The sequence below is a fragment of the Mastigoproctus giganteus genome, chromosome 9 (genome assembly GCF_048544385.1).
Source record: "Mastigoproctus giganteus isolate SK-2022 chromosome 9, ASM4854438v1, whole genome shotgun sequence".
In the NCBI taxonomy this organism is placed as follows: Eukaryota; Metazoa; Arthropoda; class Arachnida; order Uropygi; family Thelyphonidae; genus Mastigoproctus; species Mastigoproctus giganteus.
In genome coordinates this window covers 21,073,281-21,095,373 of record NC_143583.1, presented here as the reverse complement: position 1 = coordinate 21,095,373, position 22,093 = coordinate 21,073,281, and the positions used below count along the sequence as shown (strand labels likewise).

General features: G+C 38.5%; 1 protein-coding gene across 1 annotated transcript in view; it reads left to right on the top strand.

Annotated features, from left to right (window-relative positions):
* The window catches only part of LOC150080079 (ammonium transporter Rh type B-like), a 43,420-nt gene extending 26,185 nt beyond the window's left edge, over positions 1–17,235 (top strand). The window contains exons 6-9 of the mRNA XM_090381656.1: positions 3,671–3,808; positions 12,755–12,888; positions 14,367–14,548; positions 16,633–17,235. Of these exons, the coding sequence (XP_090237782.1) occupies positions 3,671–3,808; positions 12,755–12,888; positions 14,367–14,548; positions 16,633–16,772 (594 nt within the window). The 3' untranslated portion in view covers positions 16,773–17,235. The remainder of the gene's footprint in view (positions 1–3,670; positions 3,809–12,754; positions 12,889–14,366; positions 14,549–16,632) is intronic.
* The last annotated feature ends 4,858 nt before the right edge of the window (positions 17,236–22,093 follow it).

The window sequence follows — 22,093 nt, the reverse complement described above, 5'->3', positions numbered from 1 at the left end:
CTTCCTCTTGCACAGAATAATCGCCTGAGAGGGCATAAATTCAAATTGAGGAAAGACAGATGTAGGATAGACGTTCGAAAATTTGCCTTTAGCCAGCGGGTAGTTGGTTGGTGGAACAGACTTCCATCCCTTGTCGTGGATCCCTTGTCTTGGAGTTGATAGCCTAAATAAATTTAAGGCTTAGCTGGTCAGGTATTTTGAACGAACGGAGGGGTGAAGTGGAAGTGGGTTTTTTTTTTTTTTTTGGCTGATGCTGCATAAGCTTGCTTTCTTGCATCATATGCCTCTACTAATGCTAATGTACTAAGATGATGGTACGCTATTATGAAACGTATTAATGAGAGGAAGAAGCGATTTTATGCTCTCTGTTTTCTTTGTTTATTTTTTTAATGAAAGAGGTACAGATAACTTAGAAAAATGCGTGGTTTAAACGTTTATGAAATATTTTAATACGGTTTTAGAAATAGTCAAAGTTCAGAACTGTCTAGAGCGTGGTGTGCTCTGTATTTCAAGGTGTACTCCGTAAAACATTGGTGTTGAGCAAAGGAACTCCAGTGGTTCTGCGAATATTTCGTTAATTTTTTATTTATTTATTTTATTATTTTTTTTTAATTAGCTATGAAAATAACTGATTTTTCATCAAAATATCCGCGAGAGAATTTATACCCAAACATGGCATGCATCCTGCAGAGATTAATTTTCTAAAAGTGTCTTGACTAACTTATTTCAAGCGATCTACGTTTTCCATAAATTTTGGGAATAGGCCCACCACACATAATTTTCAATAGGCCCACCTCTTGTTTAGTTGCAAGAAAGTCCTTACACAGCTTAGAATCCGAGGATATTGCATCATGTTCAAGAATAATTTTATAGCCTTCTTTTCTTAAAGTTTCTTCAATTCTGACGATGTCACCCACTCCATAAAAACAGAAGCAACTCCAGATCATGATGGAAGCAACACCATCATTGACTGTCGGCACTAAAAATGTGGCACAATTTTTATTTCAGTTGATCGTCTCACATGAACTGTCTGTTCGGATCCAAAAATTTTAAATTTGAATTCATCCATCCATCCACAGTACTTTTTCCACTCTTCAATTGTCTAATGTTAATGGCTCTTAGCCCAAGCCAACCATTTCTTTCGATTTTTCAGGTTTTAATGAGGGATGTCAGACCGCTACACGATCATGAAGTCCTGCTTGTTTAAGACGAAGGTTTACTGTGGATATAGATACAGGAGTTTTTCTCTGTTCTTATTGAAATCAGCTTGGATTTCATGTGCAGCAATTCGTCGATTGCGTTTAGAAATTAATGTTATGGTCTTTTCTTGTGCTTCCGTTGTTGCGCACAATCGTCCTGATCGTGGTTTGTCCTTTAAACTGCCAGTCTCCTTGAATCTCCGAGTCATAGTTTCTACTCCTTTAAATGAAGCGCCTAGTTTTTTTGCTTATACTTCTCTTGGGATAACTTTCTTTATAAAGAGTTATAATCCTGCTTCTTTTTTTTTTTAATACTCAGTTCTTATTCCTTGCCATGTTTATCCACTATGCCGCTATCCATCATGTTTATCCACTATGCCAGTATCCATCATGTTTATCCACTATACTTTGCTCACGATGGCAAGCATCGTGAGCAAAGTATAAATAATTTCCAGTGCGTATGCATTAGAAACACATTATATTTTTGTCTTATCTTTCAAACCTGTTATAACTAACAATGGGTTTGAAAGACAAACATAATTTAACTCTTTATAAATTTAAAGTAACTGTCTGGCGTTATAGTCCATTTTGGGAAGGTTCATACCTTTTACTGATTTAAATAAACACTGAAAATAAAAATATCCAAGGGTAGCACGGTTGATATAATCACCGTCTTCTCCGCCCCTTGTTGAAAAGACACAAGGAAGCCAGTGGTCTGTATCCCATTAACCCCAAAGCACTGCAGAGTTAATCGAAACTGGTACCATGAACATGTGACTTCGAGCCTTGACAAATGGAGTGCAGTTCTGTTTCCTGATGAGTCCCGCTTTAGCCTACAAACAGATTCTAGACGTTATTTCATCTGGAGACAACGAGAAATGCAATAACATTCCTCCAACATCAGAGTAAGGGACTCTTAAGGTGGAGGCGGTAAATTCTTCTGCCCACCTCTTGTGTGGGAGGAATAATGATTAACGGCCGCACTCCTCTTCATGTTTTTAATGGGGATACCGTAATTGTGCGATTGGCCCAGATTTTCTTTTCATTCATGACAATGCCACTGCACATAGAGCTCAAGTGATGGAGGAATATCATGAAAGTGAAGATATCCAACGACTTCCGTGGCCAGCACTATCCCTAGATTTAAATGCGATCGAACATGTGTGGGACCCTCTTGAGCATCGCATTGCACGCCGACAGCCACCACCTCAGTTATTTGGTGAGCTAAGGTCTGCGCTGGTGGAAAAAGGAGATTTGCTGCCTCAAGAATCTTATAAAAACCCTTATATCGAGCATGGTTCACCTCTATCAGGCCTGTTTAGCTGTTGGAGGGAGTCATACGCCGTACTAATGTCACGTATTTTCGAGTATCTTGTATTGACTTAATGAGGAGATATTTTGTGATAACTATCTCCTCATGTGTGGACAGCAGTAGAATCTGATAATTTGGCAATATCATTCATCTCGAAATCTACTTACCATGGCCAGAAAAATTGACCTGTGTGATTTATGTGCCTTCGTTATATATCAGTTTGAGTTTTTGTTTATTCGGGGTGATTCAACGAACTATGAAAATAGGGGTGTCCATATACTTTCTGGAAGGAAGTGTAATATAATATTGAGCCTTGTCACGAAGGTGAATAATTCCTTCTGTGAGCTTGCGAGCACACTTGTTCTTAACTTTGTACTGAAACACGTCAGAAGTGACCCCCCTTCCTTATAACCCTCTCAGTGATCTTTATCCCGGTATCAATTTTCTTTTACCCTCTTCTCGATCTGTAAATAATCAAATGTAATTTATTATCTGGTACTTTAGATACATTATATCGTTGTTGTTCTATGCACTGTTACTAGGCGCTCTGCAACGTTTATTTTTTCCCTAATTAAAATACACAAATATTAGGTCAAAATTCTTATCGTGATAATCTTGTCATATACAGTATCCAGGAACAATATCGTCTATTCCACTATTGATACTGAAGCAGCGAAAACCTGTGTCTTTCTTGCACTATATGGTTGATACTAATACTTGTCCCTTGTCCCTTTTCTTGTTTTTTTTTTAACGAGAAGCACTGATTGAACTAATGACTTATTTTCGTTTCGTTCAACATGTCAACCAATTAAAATAGTTTGCCATCTTTATCCAAATTTCCTAAAGCCAAATCCACCGTGACAATATCTACACAAGTTGATTCTCATTGGCAACATGCTTGCTAGCTAACGATATTTCGTTAGCTAGCAATGATGTCCAATTACTCCATCGGGGTGGAATTTTCCCGGTGCGAACCCATATATTCTAGATGAATTATGGCATACAACACAAAGGACAGTAGAAATTATCCGAGGTAAAATAAAATCTCTAGCTGATACATTTTTGTGTTGGATTGGTAAGTTAAACTGGACCGAATCCACAGTTATTTTAAGTATGATTGACTGGACTTCATTCCAGCTTTTTTCTTTCTTTCTTTTAGATTCACATCCAGAATGCTACTCTGGCTGGAGGAGTGGCCATAGGGGCTATCACCAATCTCATGGTTCAACCTTATGGAGCGATACTTATAGGAGGTTTGGCGGCTTGTTTGTCAACCCTGAGCTTCGACTATCTTACAGTAAGTTTTGTTGCCAACAAACAAAATTTGAGAACTTAAGAATAAATGATTTGTACTTATCCAAAATTAATATCATTATTAAGTAATGTCATTTGACAGATAGCGATATTTATTCATTAAATTATTGGAATCGCTAGTCATGATGTCATAGTTGAATATGTCTAGTTTGCCGGTGGAAAAAGCCATTGCAACTCTCGGCCGAGACCAGCTAACTTAGCCATGTTGCGAAAAAAGTCCATATAAATTCCTCACTTATTTTCCACCGGTATGGGAGGAAGGTGATTATATCTTGTGTACCCGCGACGGCTTTCCAAGAAAGACGAAACAACATCCAAGCAACATTAAACGGGTAAATTCTGATTGTGAGGGTGGAGGGATCCTTGATGCACAGTTTGGATTCTGTTTATGCTCAACAAAGAATAAATACCGTTCAAGATGGCAGATGCAATCTCAATGCCTAACATTCTTAAGATTTTTCGGATACTTGGAAATTACTTAGGCCGACATGAGCTGTTACAAATAATTAAATAAATAAAAGAAAAACAAATTTTAATTAATTGAACCTTTTTACCACAAATTTAAGAAGCATAAATGAAAATAGAAAAGATCATAATTCGAAATAACACGTAATAAAAATTCAGGGCAAAGCCCTCAGACTGTTGGAAAATTTACAGACACATAAGTAGTGCAAATGCATTATGTCTATACTCAGTTGTTATAGTGGCTTCGTTTCAATACATCTCATATTGTGGATGTCCTCACAACGAGTTGCCTATTCTGTTATACTTCAAATAAATAACGTTTTACACTTCGACTAATAATTATACTTTATGCAAGGTGGATGTTCGTGGTGAGCGAAGGCTGAAGCTCGTTTTACGAGCTCAACAGTAGGTCACTGTGCGACTGTACACATCTCAATACATTAGGGGAATGCAAGTACAATACCCACATAACGATGTGCTACACACTCAAATTTAACCCCAGGAGCTCACACTGGTGAGTATGGGCTTGGCACACCCAGGGTCCTGAGCTGGATACTATCATTCTTCTCTTTCTTGGTGATTCCCTTCTACTTCTGATTCTCTCTCTCTCTCTCTCTCTCTCTCTCTCTCTGGGTAACTTAGAATTTTTTTTTGTCTGTTGCAGCATAAGCCTCAGGCTTCCTTGCACCATGTGTCTAATAATAATAACATGGGGTTCCACAAAAGACGACCCAGGAGACACCATCTCCTAACCGCTGATCATCGTCGACGGCGAATGCTATAGTGTCAACAACGCACTGATTGCACACTGGAGGAATGGAAACGCGTATGCTGGTCAAATGAGCCCAAATACCTGGTGAAACACGAAGGTGTGTGGCGCAAGCATACGAATCTGTCGTGCATGATGTCCACTGTCCAAGCAGGTGACAGTGGTTGCTTAATATGGGACATGTTTTACGGGCACGAAGTATGACCCGTGATGCGTATGGGCCAACATTTCACCTGTGAGGACCACCGGCAGCCGTTTAGGTGACCATGTGCACCCTGCCATGTTGCATTTTTCCCAGACAGAAACGGGAACTTCTAAGATGACAATGCGCCTTGTCATCAGGCCATCGGGACCGCATTGTGCACGAATAGTTCGAGGGACACAATACAGATATCACCCGTCTTGATTGGCTTCCAAATTCTCCTGACCTCAGTACAATTAGCATTAGCATTAGTAGAGGCATTTGATGCAAGAAAGCAAGCTTATGCATCAGCCAAAAAAAAAAAAAAAAAAAGCCACTTCCACTTCACCCCTCTTTCGAAATACCTGTCCAGCTGAGCCTTAAACTTATTTAGGCTATCAACCTCAACCACAAGGGATGGAAGTCTGTTCCACCAACCAACCACCCGCTGGCTAAAGGCAAATTTCCGCACGTCTATCCTACATCTGTCTTTCCTCAATTTGAATTTATGCCCTCTCAGGTGATTTTTCTGAGCTAGAGGAAGGATCCCATCAGCATTGAGCATGCTTAAACCATTCAAGGCTTTATACACCTCTATCAGATCACCTCGCTGGTGCCTAGTCTCCAGACACTGTAATTTGCAAAACTTAAGCCTTTCTTCGTAAGAGCACCCCTTTGTTCCATTCACTAATCTTGTTGCCCTTCTCTGTACTCGTTCCAGCAGCTCTACATCCTTCTTGAAATGAGGCCTCCAGACCTGTATACAGTACTCTAGGTGTGGCCTGATCATTGCCTTATACAATGGAATAATCACCTCCTTATCCCTGCTGGAAAAATTCCTGTATATCATTGACAATACTCCATGAGCTACTCTTGCAGCCCGTCTGCACTGCTCAGAGAACTTCATATCTGCCTGCACAACCACACCCAAGTCCCTTTCATTCTCTACCACTGTCAGTGTAGTACCACAGAGTTGATACGTTGCTCTGGGGTTGCTGTTTCCCATGTGTAGTACTTTACATTTGTCAATGTTAAACTTCATTTGCCACCTCTCAGCCCATCTGTTCAACCTTTCCAGATCCTGTTGCAGCAGCATAGTGTCAGTAGTGTCCTTGACAACCCTGCCAACCTTTGTATCGTCTGCAAACTTGGACATTAAGCCCGATATACCATCATCAATATCATTTATAAATACAGAAAACAATAATGGACCCAACACTGAGCCCTGAGGGACTCCACTAATAACATCAGTCCACGATGAGCAGTGTCCATTGATTACCACTCTCTGTCTTCTCCCACTCAACCATCCCTTTATCCATAGCAGCAATTTGCCTCCAATGCCACACTGCTCCAATTTGTTCAGCAGTCTTCCATGTGCAACAGTATCAAAAGCCTTTCTAAGATCCAAGTATATAATATCAAAGTTATTCCCTGCATCCAGTTCTTTTGTGACTGCATCATAGTATCCAATCAAGTTGGTCAGGCAAGACTTCCCCTTAACAAAACCATGCTGTGTCTGAGCTATAACTGAAGTCTTGTCTAAATGATCCTGCAGTGCTTCTTTAACCAGTGCCTCCATTAATTTTCCTGGAACAGAAGTTAAGCTCACAGGTCTATAATTACTTGTGTCAGCCTTTGATCCTCCTTTGTGAATTGGGGTCACATTTGCACATTTCCAGTCCATGGGTACCTCCCCTGAGTCCAAGGAAGCTCTCATAATTATGGTTAAGGGTTTGCTTACTTCCTTTGCTGCCTTCTTTAATATAACTGGATAGATCCCATCCACCCCGGGTGCTTTTCTTGTGTTTATCTTCAACAGTTTCTCCTCCACTTTACCCCCAGTTATTTCAAGATTCTGTAGCTTACTGCTAGAGTTGAATACACCTCTGGCATTCCCCTCGCTGAATAACTCCTCATGTGTGAATGTCGATTCAAAATATTCATTTAGTTTGTTAGCTACCTGAGCAGGATCATCAACAGTTGACCCATCAATATCAAGTGGACCAATCTGATTCATCCCCCTCCTTCTAGAGTTTACATAAGTAAAGAACTCTTTGCTGTTTTTCTTTGCATCCCTTGCCAAGGATTTCTCGTAATCTGCCTTCGCCTGCCTAACCTCCTTTGTAACTTGGTTGCATATCAACTTGTATCTATCATAGGCTTCTGTGTCATGTGTTAATTTGTAAGTATCCCATGCATTTTTCTTCTCTGCCATATGCCTCATTAGTTCATCTGACATCCATTTTGGCCTAAACCTTGAACAATATTTCTTAGTTGGTACGTAAAGCCTAGTAGCTTCGAAGATAAGTTCTTTGAATGCTTCCCATTTTGAATTTGCTGTTGGTAACATCATCAGTTGGTCCCACTGTACAAATTTGTATAGAATTTAAATACTGTCTCAGTCCATCGTAGTCGCCTTTTCGAAAGCAAAAACCCTTCCCTTTACCCCTAATGGTAGTTACCTCTTTGAGTAAATCCCACTTCAGCACACTGTGATCACTGCCACCCAGTGGTTCATTTATCTGCAGATTCTTAATGCATGAAGAATCACTGCTGATAATCAAATCAAGAGTATTACTCCCTCTAGTTGCCTCCCGAACATGCTGATGTAGAAAACAATCATCCAGTAAATCCACAAAAGCCCTGCTAGTGTGTGAGTAACCAGCCCCCAAATTCCAGTCAATATCTGGGAAATTAAAATGTCCCATTATAAGACTCTCTGATTTACTGGCCCACTCTATTTCCCTGTACAGTTCCTTATTATACTCATCAGAGTCATTAGGCCTATAGCACACTCCTACTCTCAATTTTTATCTCCCAATGTTTATGTCACACCAAACTGACTCAACACTGCACTGTCCAGCGATGTCGACTGGCTTCACTTCCTTGGTTTTTATGTGTTTCTTAACTAATAGCATAACCCCTCCCCCCTTCCTATCCTGTCTATCCTTTCTGTAGACGTTGTACTCCCCAAATTGCAGTTCTGCATTCCTTATATCTTTGTGACACCACGTCTCTGATATCCCAACAATATCTGCCTTCGATGTTTTGAGCAATACCTCAAATTCATCAAATTTATTTACTAAACTCCTAGCATTGGTGTACACGCAAGTATACCTGCACCTGTTTCTATTCTTAGCTACCCTAACACAACCCATGTGTTTACTTGTACCGCAATGACTCCCAGCAGTCTCTGAAATACCATGCATCTTGTTTTTCAGGCTTCTGCTCATTCTAATAGAAGCAGTGCAAGAATCTCTTTCACCTCTGCCAGTGGCTACTGTCAATCTATTGGTCTTTGTCTCCCCCCAAGCTAGCAGTTTTCCGACCCACCTAACACTGCCTCGATAGCATCAGCAAATATTCTTGCACCCTTTCTATTTAAGTGTATCCCATCCCTGTAGAAGCAATCTCTCCTGTTAACAAGTACAGTCCAGGCTTAAAAAAAGTCTACCCCTTGAGCCTTGCACAATCTTTCCAGGGCCGAATTGATCGACAAGGCTCTCATCATATACTCCCTCCTATCGTGAAATTGAACACATGTGTGATGTTTTGGAACAGGAAGTGAGGCGTATGGACACGTAACCATCATCTCTTCTGACACTGTGGAAAGCCTTGCAGGCAGCATGGCTGCAGATCCATACTGACGTCTTTAGATAGTCTTTAGATATTCTAGTGGAGTCAATGGCGAATAGTGGTTGTTATCCATGCGAACGGCGGCACAACACGGTATTAGGTAGGTAGTAGAGTGTAGAGTGTGTTTAGTGTCAAACGGCACCAGGGGTTCCCCCCATCTCCGCGTGCTATACATTATGGGTGTGAAACAGAACACTGTCAATGCCAGAGGTTTAAAAGTATATGGATTTTGTATTTGTGTAGTGTCGTGTACCGTTGTTCATCTGGTCATTTAGCCGCTGGGCCCCTAATGGGACCCAACGTTGCCCCACTCAGCCCCGTGGAGGCAGACCAGGTACACCACTATTATAGTTATTTACTCTGGCAGGTCCTGCCACCTAATTTCCTGAGATTTCAGTGGCAAGGACCTAAAAAAAAAAAAGAAAAAAAAAAAAACGCTAAAGATAGGGGTCAGCCAAAACAAAGGGAGTATTAGTTGGGCGATTTGATGTTGTTAAGTTTTTGGGTGTAGGACTCAAGCAATTTGGAGTTGATTCGGACGCTAGTTGTAAGTTAGAGAAGGGGAGGGAGACTGAAGACTGGGGAGAAAAGATAGAGATATGGGGTCCATAGGGAAGATGACCCCAAGTCAGTGGAGCAGGCCCATGCCCCACCAGAGTGAAAAAGAGGGGTGGCGAAGGGGGGAGGACACCAGGGATGAACTCCCCCTCCCGCCGGGGAGTGGAGGCAAAGGACCACGCAAGGGAGCGTGGTTAGGGAGGCCTAATGGCAGCGTAGCTGAGCTGTGCTGGTGGTTCTGTCACTCCTGGGACGAAGGAAGGAAGGAGGGTTTTTTTTTTCCCTTCTCCTGAGAGGACTGTCATATCCAGGTAGTTTCTTACTTTGATCTTCAATGGGTGGTGTTTGGGTGCCGAACCCGTCTAGCAGTGAAGACAAACTGAGCAAACTCGTCATATTCATGGCAATCATACATTACGTGATCCCACGTTTCTTCAGCCCCGCAGTGACACAGTGGATCATCTTCAATGCCTAGGGATGTTAGCTTCGCTTTAAAGGGTCCGTGGCCTGTCAATAGAAATGTAGTATGGAGGCCTGGTGAGTAGCAGGGAGGAGGCTTTGTACTGATGAGGTTCACAGAGGGAATGAACTTTTTGGTTATCAATCCTTTGTTGGTGGTGTCCCATGTCTCTTTCCAGGTCCTGTACATAATTTTAGAGATTCTCTTCCTTTCCTGTTTAGGGTTGTTATCAAGGTTAAGAGTGATGCCTGCTGTTTCGGTGGGAATACTCTCCTTCAACCGTTGATACAATCCTCTTCTTATTACCTCTAGGTGTAGGGGCATACATCCAGCTAGCACCTGTAGAGCTAGTGTGCTTACTGTACGGCACGCCCTTGTTACGGCAAGGAAATAGAACGCTGTATGGAGTCTAGTTTACGGCGATTTCGGTCGAGGGAGGCCCTAGTACACCATACTGAGGCTCCATAGCAAGCTATTGGGACAAATATGGCATTATAGATGAGGGCCATAGCCCGGCGCTTAAGGCCCTAGTCTGCACGGCTTATACGGATGATCATGGCCGAGTATTTTTTTATTTTCTGTGACATATATTTCAAGTGAGGATGGAAATTTAGCTTCATATCTAAGACGATTCCTAAATACTTGATTTCTGGGTATAATCTTATGGAGTTGTTGTCAATTTTGATAACCGGTGATCTTCGTAGTTGGAGCGTTCCCTTGAGCAATATAGATTTGGTTTTCTCTCCCGAGACCTTTAGTCGGTGAATGGCTGCCCAATCCTGGAGCTTAGTTAGTGCTCAATTTGCTCGCTCCTCTAGATCAGCTCTTGTGTCACCATGCACCACCAAAACCAAATCGTCAGCAAACGCAAGGGGTTCAGTCATCCCCAAGTCCATCCCAAGGAACTCGTCCAGAACGATGGACCAAAAGAAAGGCCCCAGGACCAAACCCTGCGGACAGCCTCGGGAGACCTGGCTATTGACAGATTTGTACATGGTACTAACATGGACAGTGCGGTGTCTCAGGTACTCCTTGACACAGTTATAAAGGTTGAGTGGTGCTTTGGCTTGTCGGAGTCTTCTGAGAATACTTGGCCACCACAGCCGATCAAACGCTCCAGCAAAGTCAACTGTGATGGCTAGCGCATACTTGCCTTGAGTGCTTGAAGCAGTAGATATTAGTTTAAGAAGAGCATCTTCAGTGCTGCAGCCAGCTTTGAAACCGTACTGAAGTGGAGAAATGAGGTTTTCTTTAGAGTAGCATTTTGACAACATGCTGAGTAGAAGCCTTTCCAGAAGTTTGCCGAGGACTGGCAAGAGAGCAATTGGCCTGTAAGATTTTGGCTCTTCAGGTGGTTTGTCTGGGTTCTTCAAGATGAGTTTAAGGCATGCCTCCTTCCATTAGGCATCTGTTGAAAGTGGCGAGCATGGTGTTAGGGAAGTAGGTTGCAAATTTCTTGATAGCATCCACCTCGAGGAGGTCATTGCCAGGAGTTTTATTTTCTTTAGTTTTGTGCAGTGCAGCTTTTATTTGTATATTCAATCGTTGATCGTCATTTGTAAAAGATTCTTCAGTATTTTCTGTTGTGTAAGAATCGTTGGTATTAGGTAGGTAGCCATAATTCAGAGATCACTCAGTATATATATATATATATATATATATATAACAGTAAATTATGCTTTACATCTCTAATAATAATGTCCTCGCCAGTGAATATAATAACCGTCCTACCGGGTGAAAAACACCTGGTAGGACGGTTATTACCCTATTACAACAACAACAAATCCAATGATTCAATGAATTTTTATGGGCCTTTTTTTTTCACAACGTGGCTGAGCGTTTCTGAGCGGAAAACCTTGCTATCTAAGCCTGAGACCAACTAACTCAGCCATGGAGTGAAAAAGGCTACTAAAGTTCTTCGTGTCATCGACGGGATTCGAACCCGGGCCTTTTTCACCCGGTGTGGAGAGGATGGTGACGATACAAGCGTGCTACCCGCGCAGACTCTCTCAGCAAACAGACAAATCCACAACAAAAATACACCTAATTTGCATACACAATGTATTGTCACCTGAGCCTTAGTTGCTTTGACGCTTAACGCTCGCTCTTTATATTAATAAAACTGCTTTCGGTGACAGTGTTTTTCATTTAATTTACATTTAAATATGCTATCACGAATTAAAATTTATAAAATTACTGTGTAAAATATTATACGTGAAATATTAAAAATATTTGGTAGTAGTTGGAAGATTTCAACTATAAAAGATTTGATCGGGTCCTTCAGTTCGGTAGGAGTCTTCGACGTACAAGGGGTGGAGAGGAATGTTTGAAAAGTTTTATGACTAGTCACACTTTGATGCTCCATCCCATTATCCGTCGTGAGTAGCGCAGATGGTAGAATCGCTGTCCTCCCCCCACACTGGGTGGAAAAGACCTAAGTTCCAGTCCCATCGATGATGTGAGGAATTTTTATGAACTTTTTCACGTGGATAAGTTACTGGTGTTTTTCGTCCAGCAAACAGAAAATCGACCTCAGAACACGCAATTGCAGACAATATACAAGCCTTAGTCGTTGATGCTCCTAAAACCCTACTACAACAACAACCCATCCCATTACAGACTATTCGATGCTATAAGAGTCTGCAATGGGATGGGAAGCATGCCATGTAGCAGTGGAAGAGATGCTGAGTTAAAAATTTAAACATCGTTTATATCTGTTTATACCTAGCTGTTTATATCTGAATCTCTTTAAGGTACAAGCGATATTTTCACTTTAAAAGTTTAACAGAATTTGGATATTGAACTGCTTTCATAGAAATGGAATTGAAAATCTTTTACATTGTTTCTATCCCTTCTCTAGCCTTTCCTTAACAAACACTGTCGGCTCTATGACACTTGTGGTGTTAGTAGTCTTCATGTAGTTCCAGGATTATTATCAGGGCTTGCAAGCATCTTAATGGCATGGATGGCAAATGAAGACGATTACGGATATGTGTAAGTATCGATGTGATTTTGGCTTTACAGTTGGGCAGTGGGAGAAAGGAGAATGCCTCAAGAGATGCCAATAATAATTAACTTTTTTTAGAGTATTTTTATATTGAAAAAAAATTAAAGCAGAGTTCGAAAAATTTGAATAACTGTTTGGTCTATAAGAGGTAGTAATTTCCAGGAACTCTTTGACAAGAGTACATGGAAATTTTTGGTTAATTTGATTCATTCGAGAAAATATAATGGTTAATTTGATTCATTCGAGAAACAAACACAAAAATTTATACTTTACTGAGAGTTCTCACGACACAAATAACTTCGCTTTTATCACGAGTTGCCTTAGTATTGTATTACTTTTAAACAAATAGCAGATCAAACAGCAGGTGATGTCCACAAACCAGTTACTATATGATGAGAGCCCTACTTAATCCCGAAGCAGGCTGTCAAAATGAAAATACTTATATTTAAGTTTATCAGAATGGATTTTATATTATTGAGTTATGAGCTTTGAGCACACCAAATTTTAAATATTAGGAATTTAAGGTTTTATTTTTAATTAATCCAATTTTTAAATTAAAGACTGCGTATCTCTTTATTACCATTGAAAAAGATTTTAATATTAAGCTATCTCTGAAGATTTTTTAAATAATTGATTATTTAATTCATACATCTTCTATTTACATTTCATCAACTGATACTATCATTTAAATAACATGACGTGATCGGTTACTTTGATTCAACCCTAAGAAATGAATAAAATATTATAAAGAAATAGGATAGAGTAAAAGCGAATGTACAAGTATATCGTACTATACAACCAGCAGTATATGACAATCATTCGTAATAATTAAAATAATCGAGTCTCGATTTTATTGGTTTCATGAAAATCCCAATTTCGATGGAAAACAGGACGGTCGTGTAAAGATATACTGCTCGACAACGCCACTGCACATAGAACGCAAATGGTGAAGGAATATCTTGAAACTGAAGATATGCAACGACTGCCATGGCCACCACTGTCCTCAGACTTAAATCCGATCGATGTGTGAGACGCCCTTGGGCGTCGCATTGGACGCCGACAGCTAAAAACTCCTCCGTCACTTGGTGAGCTAAGGTCTGTGCTATGGAAGAATGGGATTTGTTGCCACAGAATCTTATAGACACCCTTATCGAGCATGGCTCACCGCCATCAGGCCTGTTTAGCTGTTGGAGGGGATCATACGCCATGCTGATGTCATGTGACCATTTGAAAGAACATCAGGCTAATTGTGTATATATTTCCTCAGAGGGACTCAAGTTTCCAAGTTGGCTGTTGTTATAATACAATAAACCTAAAAATATATTTAAAATGAGTTCAGCCGATGAACTGTGCCATAAGTGGTTGACAGTTAGGAATACAAGATGTCATATTTTAAGAGATTTAGTAATTCCAACTAAAAAAAAAATTATCAGAAAACGAACTGATTGACTTCATTATCTTCCAGCCTTTATGAAATTTATCCTGCAAGAGCACCGATGGCTAACACTACCGAATTTCGCGAGATGTATTCTAGGCTGCCAACGCTGAAACCAGGTCAAAACAGAACGGGAACTAATCAGGCTCTTTACCAATTAGTTGGTATGGGAATATCAACAGCCATGGCTATTGCTGGAGGTCTTGCTACAGGTAAATTTTTCTTCTCGTTAACTTACTTTTCTTTAATCTACTAAAATTACTTATAAAAATGATACTTAATGTTTAATATGTTAAAATAGTCACTATGACTTCTTGTAAAATATTTTAAAAAGTTTTATTAACAAGAAAACGTTCTATATACACCATATTTAACATTAGTATTGATAAAGGTGCCTTTCTGGTAGCCTGTCTATATTGTTAAAAGAACTTCATGTTGGACTGGATACTTCCTAATTCCTAAGTCTTTTTAACTGTCAACTGCTTTAGGTCTTCTTCTTCCCGAGTAATTTGGCAGTTAAAGAACAATATTTCCCGATATTGTTCTTTAACTTCCATTTTTCAGACCAATTGAATCATTTATGTAAGTTTTCTTGAAGCCCTTCCAATTCATACAAATGCATCCAAGTGAGATCACATTAAAATCCTTAGTAAAGTCTAAATATAGTGTGCCAAAATTTTTCTTTGCATTCAATTCTTTTGCTACAGCCTCATTACAGCATATCAGATTACTTAGAAAGATATCCCTTTATCAACCTCATGTTGAATTTCTCACATGATTCCATTTCTGTCCAAATGATCCTGGAGTATATCCTTAATCATTGATTCAATCATTTTTCTTTGCCAGAGAGGTTACAGATCCCTAATTGCCTTTTTCATCCTTGGAACCACTTCTGTCAATTGGAGAAACAGTTACACAGCTACAATCCGCTGGAACTATGCCAGCACGCCACCTGAGTCTAGAGATGCACAAATTATAATACATGGTGATTTCTCAATCTGACCTGCTGCGTCCTTTAATGACATTGATAAATCCCATCAGATGTTCGTGCTTGCTTTTTTTTTTCACATTCAAACATGACAATTTCCCTATCGACCCACTTTCAATGATCACAGTCTTGTGCCTGGCTCCATTATCCTGGGAATATGACAGTGAAGCCTAAAAGAGGATTCATATGAAGATACCTTTTTAAAGTCTGCTTAGTATTTTTTTATTCCCTGAATAACTTGATTACAGATAGATTTATATTTGTCGTAATGTTTCTGTTTCTCTCTTTGATAATGTTCATTCATCCTATGTAACTTTATTTTGATCTGTAGCACGCTCTTACTCTCATTTTTGCTTTGTCATCACTTATGCCGCACCAAGATGACTCAATAACACCTTGTCAGTTCTCATCTATGGAACATAAATTTCATGAATCGACGTGCAACGTAGTTAAAATATAATTCCTCTCCTCTTCTGTTTATTTGCATTTCTTATGCAAATTATCAAAATTCTGCATACATCAGAATGACAACTGTATTTCTATTATTCTTTTGGCATTAATTACTTCTAATTCAAACATGTGTTAGGCTGTCTTTTCATGTCTTTCTACTACGTCCCATGTAATTGCAATTATAAATTATACCATGTAATTACAAAAATAAAATTTCAGTTCTTCATGGCAATGGAATTTTATAGCTGGATATTCGAGTAATTCTAGCTCTGTCTGTACAACTATGAGGAGTTCCCCATTACTTTTCCAAGATACCTGTTATAAGTGTAATAAGTGTCAACAGCAAGCCTTAATAAAACAGAAAATAGTAAATCGGATCTAACTTTGCTTTTACTTTTTCTATTTAAGCTCACTCTCACTATGCAGACAGTTCTTTCTGCCAACAATGTAGGCCATGCTGAGAAGAAGCCTATCTCAATAAGTCTTGCACAATCTTTCCAGACTGAAAATCTACCTCAGAACACACGCAATTTACAGACAATATACAACGGAGCCTTAGTCGCTGATGCTCCTTAAACCTAAGAATAACAAGAACAAAGACTTATCCAACTATAGCCATAGCTATTGACTTCAACGCCCCCTTTGACCTTAGGTCAATTTAGAGTGATTTGTTTCAATTGGATTTCATATATCAATTTATATTTTAAAAAAATAGCAATTACTTTAATAATTGATATTGTTTTCATCCTTTGCATCTGATCTTATTGAATTCTAGATACCGTTGTTTGTTAAGTCATTTAATAACGAATCCAGAATACACCAAAATTCTAATTTCTATTTTATTTTTATGCATTTCAGGTTTGATCACTTGCCTTCCTGGTTGCAATCCACCATCAGCTGACAAATTATATGATGACAGCGCATTCTGGATCCTTCCAAAAGAAGAGGATAAGCAGAAACAGTTGCCACATAACGATTCACAGAACACCAAATTTTAACGAGTATTTTAAAAGAAAACTTGTAAACCATCACTGATTTTTGGTGTACTAGACAAGTTCGCCATTCCAACTAGTGAGAGAACCCTAAAAACTCAACGAATGTCTTGAAGAATTTTGGGTATTTCAGGATGTCGATAGGAAATGTTAAGTTATACGAGAATCATATTACAAATCTTTGTTGCATTTGTCGAATATTCAGATGACGTTCAATTGAAGCGAATCTGGATTAGATTCCTTTAGGATACCTCATAGTTTTCTTCAGTTTTAAGATGAGTTGGTAGTCTAGATATTGATTTGATGCTGCGCAAAAGAATTTTACATAGTGTGTTTCTCTGTTTCTTTCTTTTACAACCACTTTAAACCTCAGTCAAACTAAGGATATATTCCAACGTTGCTTTTACCATCGTTGTCATATTTATATACCGCACGCAGTAGAGAAATATTAGAATCCATTGAGAGTTAAGCTGAATCGCACAACAAACACTAAATTATGTTTATGTGCCAATATTTTTCTAAGGTTAATAACAGATTTGGTCATATCTGATTATAAAGGCTCGAAATGAAAACTTGATTTGAATTAGATTCCTTTAATAGAATGGAATAATTACACAATGGCAACCGAATTCTAATTTATTGTTAAAATTTTATAGAATTATAAATAAATTATATTATTATTATTATTAAAATAAATTGCGAAAAGATTCAATGCTATTTGAATTAAAATAATGCCAAATGCCTATAGTTATAAACATTTAACATTAATAGTACAAAACTGTTCACTTTATTCCTCTGAAATCAAAGCAAAAATATTTTGCTGAGTTGTGAGATCACCATACAGTATTCTTTTAAGTTTTAGGGAAAGGTTAAGACCTCATTCTCTCGAAGTGGGTATCAACAGTGCGTGTAAAGGGTCAGGTTCGAATCCCGTGAATGACGCGAGGAATTCTTATGGTCCTTTTTCACAATGTGGCTGAGTTAGTCGGTCTCAGGCAAGAGCAGTGTGGTTTTTTCTCCCTGAAAGTCCTGTTCTTTTGTATAGAAAACAGGCAAATCAACCACAAACACACGCAATTTATTGACATAATATATTTGGCACAATATGGTCTAAGTCGCTGATGCGTCTAAAATCCTATAAAAACAATAATTCTTGAAAAATAAGAATCTTAAATTAATTTTCAGTTTTATTTATTCCTTTCTCTTGATTTTTTTTTTATATAATTAGTCCGTTAGGTCCAACATGACTATTAAACTAGCCCTATAAAAACCTATTAAAAAAAACTATAGCATCGAGTTGCCACGGTATTGCACTATTTCTGATTTGGTTAAAGTGAAGTTCATTTATTTGAACTGTAGTATGTTTTTTTGAAAGCTGCACGTGACAGTCAGCATTCCTTATGTGGTCAGAGCTAATTGCTTACAATTTGCTAATGTTACTTTGGTGAGGGATGGCATAATGACCAATAATGGATAATAAACAAGCTGTTTATATAATTATAGAGCTGCTCCATTGATAAACGAGGAACAGCCTCATTCACAAGCAAAGGAAACTGTAAAGAATACCATTTACTCTTTTAAAACGATTATTTAGAGATTAAAATGGAAGCTGAAACAAAAAGTACTTTTACGAGGGGTGATCATTTAATTCGCGGACTGGTGCAAGATTTTATGTTTACCGCACGAACTTTCCATAACTGCCACTAGAGGCGCACTCCCTGATCGCTACTGCGCAGACTCTGTGTGCGCATGCCAGTACTTGTCGAGCTAACGTTGCGTGAAGAGAGTTTTTTCAGCCGTGTGTTAGTGACGATCGTTTTGAAGCAAGTATCATGTCGGACATACAGATTGAACAGCAATATGCGATTCGTTATGTGTCAGACGGGACTTAAAGGCATCGGAAACAGTTAAAGAGATGAATGAAGCGTATGGTAATGAGTGCCTTGGTAGGGTGGCCATATTCCGGTATGAAGTGGTTTCTCCATCAAGACAATGCCATGCCCCATACGGCTAATATTATGCAGGCAGTGATCACTGTCATAGGTGCCGAAGTTCTTCCACATTCTCCTTATTCATCCGACTTAGCCCCTTGTGACTTCTTCCTGTTTCCATGTCTGAAGAAAGCCCTGAAAGGCAAGCGTTTAGAGTCCCACACAACGATGCTCGCAGTGCCACAACGGAGCACTTCGCAGTCTTTAGAAAAATGTCTTGCAAGAAGCATTTAATGCGTAGATGGTGGTGAAATTGTGTTAAGTTCAATTGAGAGTATTTTGAGAAGGAGAAATCCTCAGAAGAGTCAGATGATGACAATTAAGATAAGATCTTGCACCAATCCGCAAATTAAATGATCACCCCGCGTATATTAACGTTTGATTCATAAATCAACATGGCGAATCAAGCAGACAGGCAGCCATTGCTAACTGGAAAGAAAAGATGCATTTATTAAAAAAAGTTTTTACCTTAAATATTTAGTAATCTGGTAAGTTTATTAATTGACAGCTTTTTTTTTGTTTATTGATGTTTTGTTTTGTTCATGTGAGCAGAGGTAAAAACTTATTAACAAATAAGTGTTTAACAAATAAATCTCACTAAATCAGTATACTTAATAAAAATAAATTTAAAAAATATTGTTTTTATTATGAAAAGCAGCACTTTCTCGATTTCTCTTTTGTGTCTGGGATAGAAATCATTTAAACTAATTAGTAAAGGTAGTTGTTTTAATATTCATAACAAAATTAACTTCGCCTTTACCAGGAGTTACCTTGGTATTTCACTAGTTTTATACGAAAGACATTGTCAAGAGAGTAATCTGCATTTTTGTATAAAGATTACGTACTGTTGATTCTGATGCTGACAGTAATACCTGAAAAAAGCTGTCCTAGGAGTGTCACATCTTTTAAGTATATGGCAGATTGTCCTTTTGGCGATCATCATCAGCAACAGCAATTTTCAATACACTGCAGGGTGAAGGCCTCTCCAGCAACTTTCCAGTTCCTTCTGTTTTGTGCAATGGCCATCCATTTACTACCCACAAACTCGTGAATTTCATCTGTCCATCTCCGTTGTTGTCTTCCAGGTTTTCTTTTAGCTCCTTTTGGGTACCACTCTGTTATTTTCTTAGTCTAGCTGTCATCATGTCTTCGAGCTATGTGTCCTGCACAAGACCATTTTAGTTCTTTAGTTTTGATAAGAATGTCCTTTATTTGTGTTTGCTGCCTAATTCATGTGTTTCTCTCCTTATCTAACAGTCTGATTCCTAATATAATTCGTTCCATTCTTCGCTGTGTAGTCTTCAGCTTCCCATCCATTCTTTTGGTGAGTGCCCAAGTTACACTTCCATAAGTCATGGTGGGGAGTATAATTGGTTCATTATTGTTCGTTTCAGACAAATTGGGATATTATTGCTCCTCAGTATGTCACTATATTTCCTGAATTTTTCCCTTGACTTCCAGCCATTTATCATTATTACAGATAAGGACTTGTCCCAAGTAAGTATGTGAATCCACTTTTCAATTACTGTTCCTTCAATGATTATATACCTTTCTGTTGCATGCTTGTTCATCCTTACTTTTGTTTTAGCCATATTCATCTTTGGTCCCAAATCCTTACTAACTCTGCATAACTGATTAGGATTTTTCTCTAATACTTTGGGATCATGGCTTATGATTACAATGTCATCTGCAAATCGTAAATGGTTTATGTACTCTCCATTCACATTGACTCCTTTCTGTGACCAGTCTAATCTTTTGAAAGCTTCCTCAAGGGCAGCAGTAAACAACTTCGGATATATTGGGTCTCCTTGTAATTTCTCAATTTTAAATTTGGTATTGTTTTTGCGTAGTCTGATAAAGGAGGTACCGTTCTCATACATATTCTCTAAAATCATAATGTATGGGGTGTCTATGCCTTGTCTTTCCAGTGTCCGAAACATTGCCTTATGCTGTATGGAGTCAAATGCCTTTTCATAATCCACAAATGCCAGGCATAATGGTGTTTTATATTCATTTGCTTTCTCCATTAGCCGTGATATTACGTGAAGGTGATCCACAGTTAAGAATCCTGTCCTAAAGCCAGCTTGCTCTTCCTTTTGGCGATACCATTTGTTTAATAATAGTGCAAAATCAAGGCAAGTCGTGGTAAAGGCATAAAGACATTATGACCATCGGCGGGGCCACTTCGTTGTAACTGCTTTATTATAGGAGATAAACCAAGAGGAGCAACGTTTAGCAACGGACCCTGCTTTTAACCCCTTTTTGGGGGGACAACGTACGGGATCGATCTCGAAATACCTAATACTGCCAGCATAACAAGCTTCGTCTATAAATCCTATTGGTTATTACGTGTCACGTGCATTTACATTGTGTTCATCTTTCGACAAACTATCTGCTGTACAATACACATTCAAAATTTGTACTTGTTTTTGAATTGTTTGATAAATCGAAAGAAATTAAAATTTTTCAAATATATTTTCGGTTTATACAGAAATTTAGTTTCAAGTGATTTACAAATTATACACATTTTATAGTGTTTATGTTTGTCTGTTATTTCTTTTTTAACATATTTTTTGTATTTTTAACTATCACATGAACATATAATAAAAATTATAATAAATTTGATGTAATTTCGATGAAAATATCACAACCACTCTACATAGTGAACTCTTAAATTTCAAACAAAAACAAATCAGAATTTCTAATTAGTACCAGTAAACAAAAACAGTATTTTATGTATTGACTATATCAGTGGCTTTCCTTTTTCTGTCCTGGCATCTTCTCTAAGAAGAAAGTGGCTAGAAAATGGTGGTAAGGTAACCGTTGATCTACCCATAGTTCCATTTAGAGTGGATCCGTTGATGGAACCAGGACAAATTCTTTAACTTTTAAAGCTCTTTAACTTTTAAAGCCTATTTTGTGCTATCACCTAGTATAAACTCTGCTAATAAAAGATAAGAGATGGTAGCACTTACTGGAGGATTTTAAGACATTCATAAATGGACACATTATTTGAAATGCACTTTAAAGGACCTGAAAAATATATATGTACTTTTTAATGTGTGGCCCTCTTCAGGGCCACACATTAAAAAGGTATATATATGTAACTACTCCAGAAAAAGTTAATGCAAGAAGAAAAGAATTATATGCAGACAGAAAAATACACTGCTCGACAAAATTAACAGAAGAAAATGTTTTTCATGAATATTTGATTGTGTACAGTGTAGCCTAAATTTCTTAGTCTCTCTATTTCTTATTTAGCCTCATTATTTCTGCATTAAATATATTAAAAATAAAACTTTCTAGATAACAAAAAATTCGAAAAAACGGCACCTT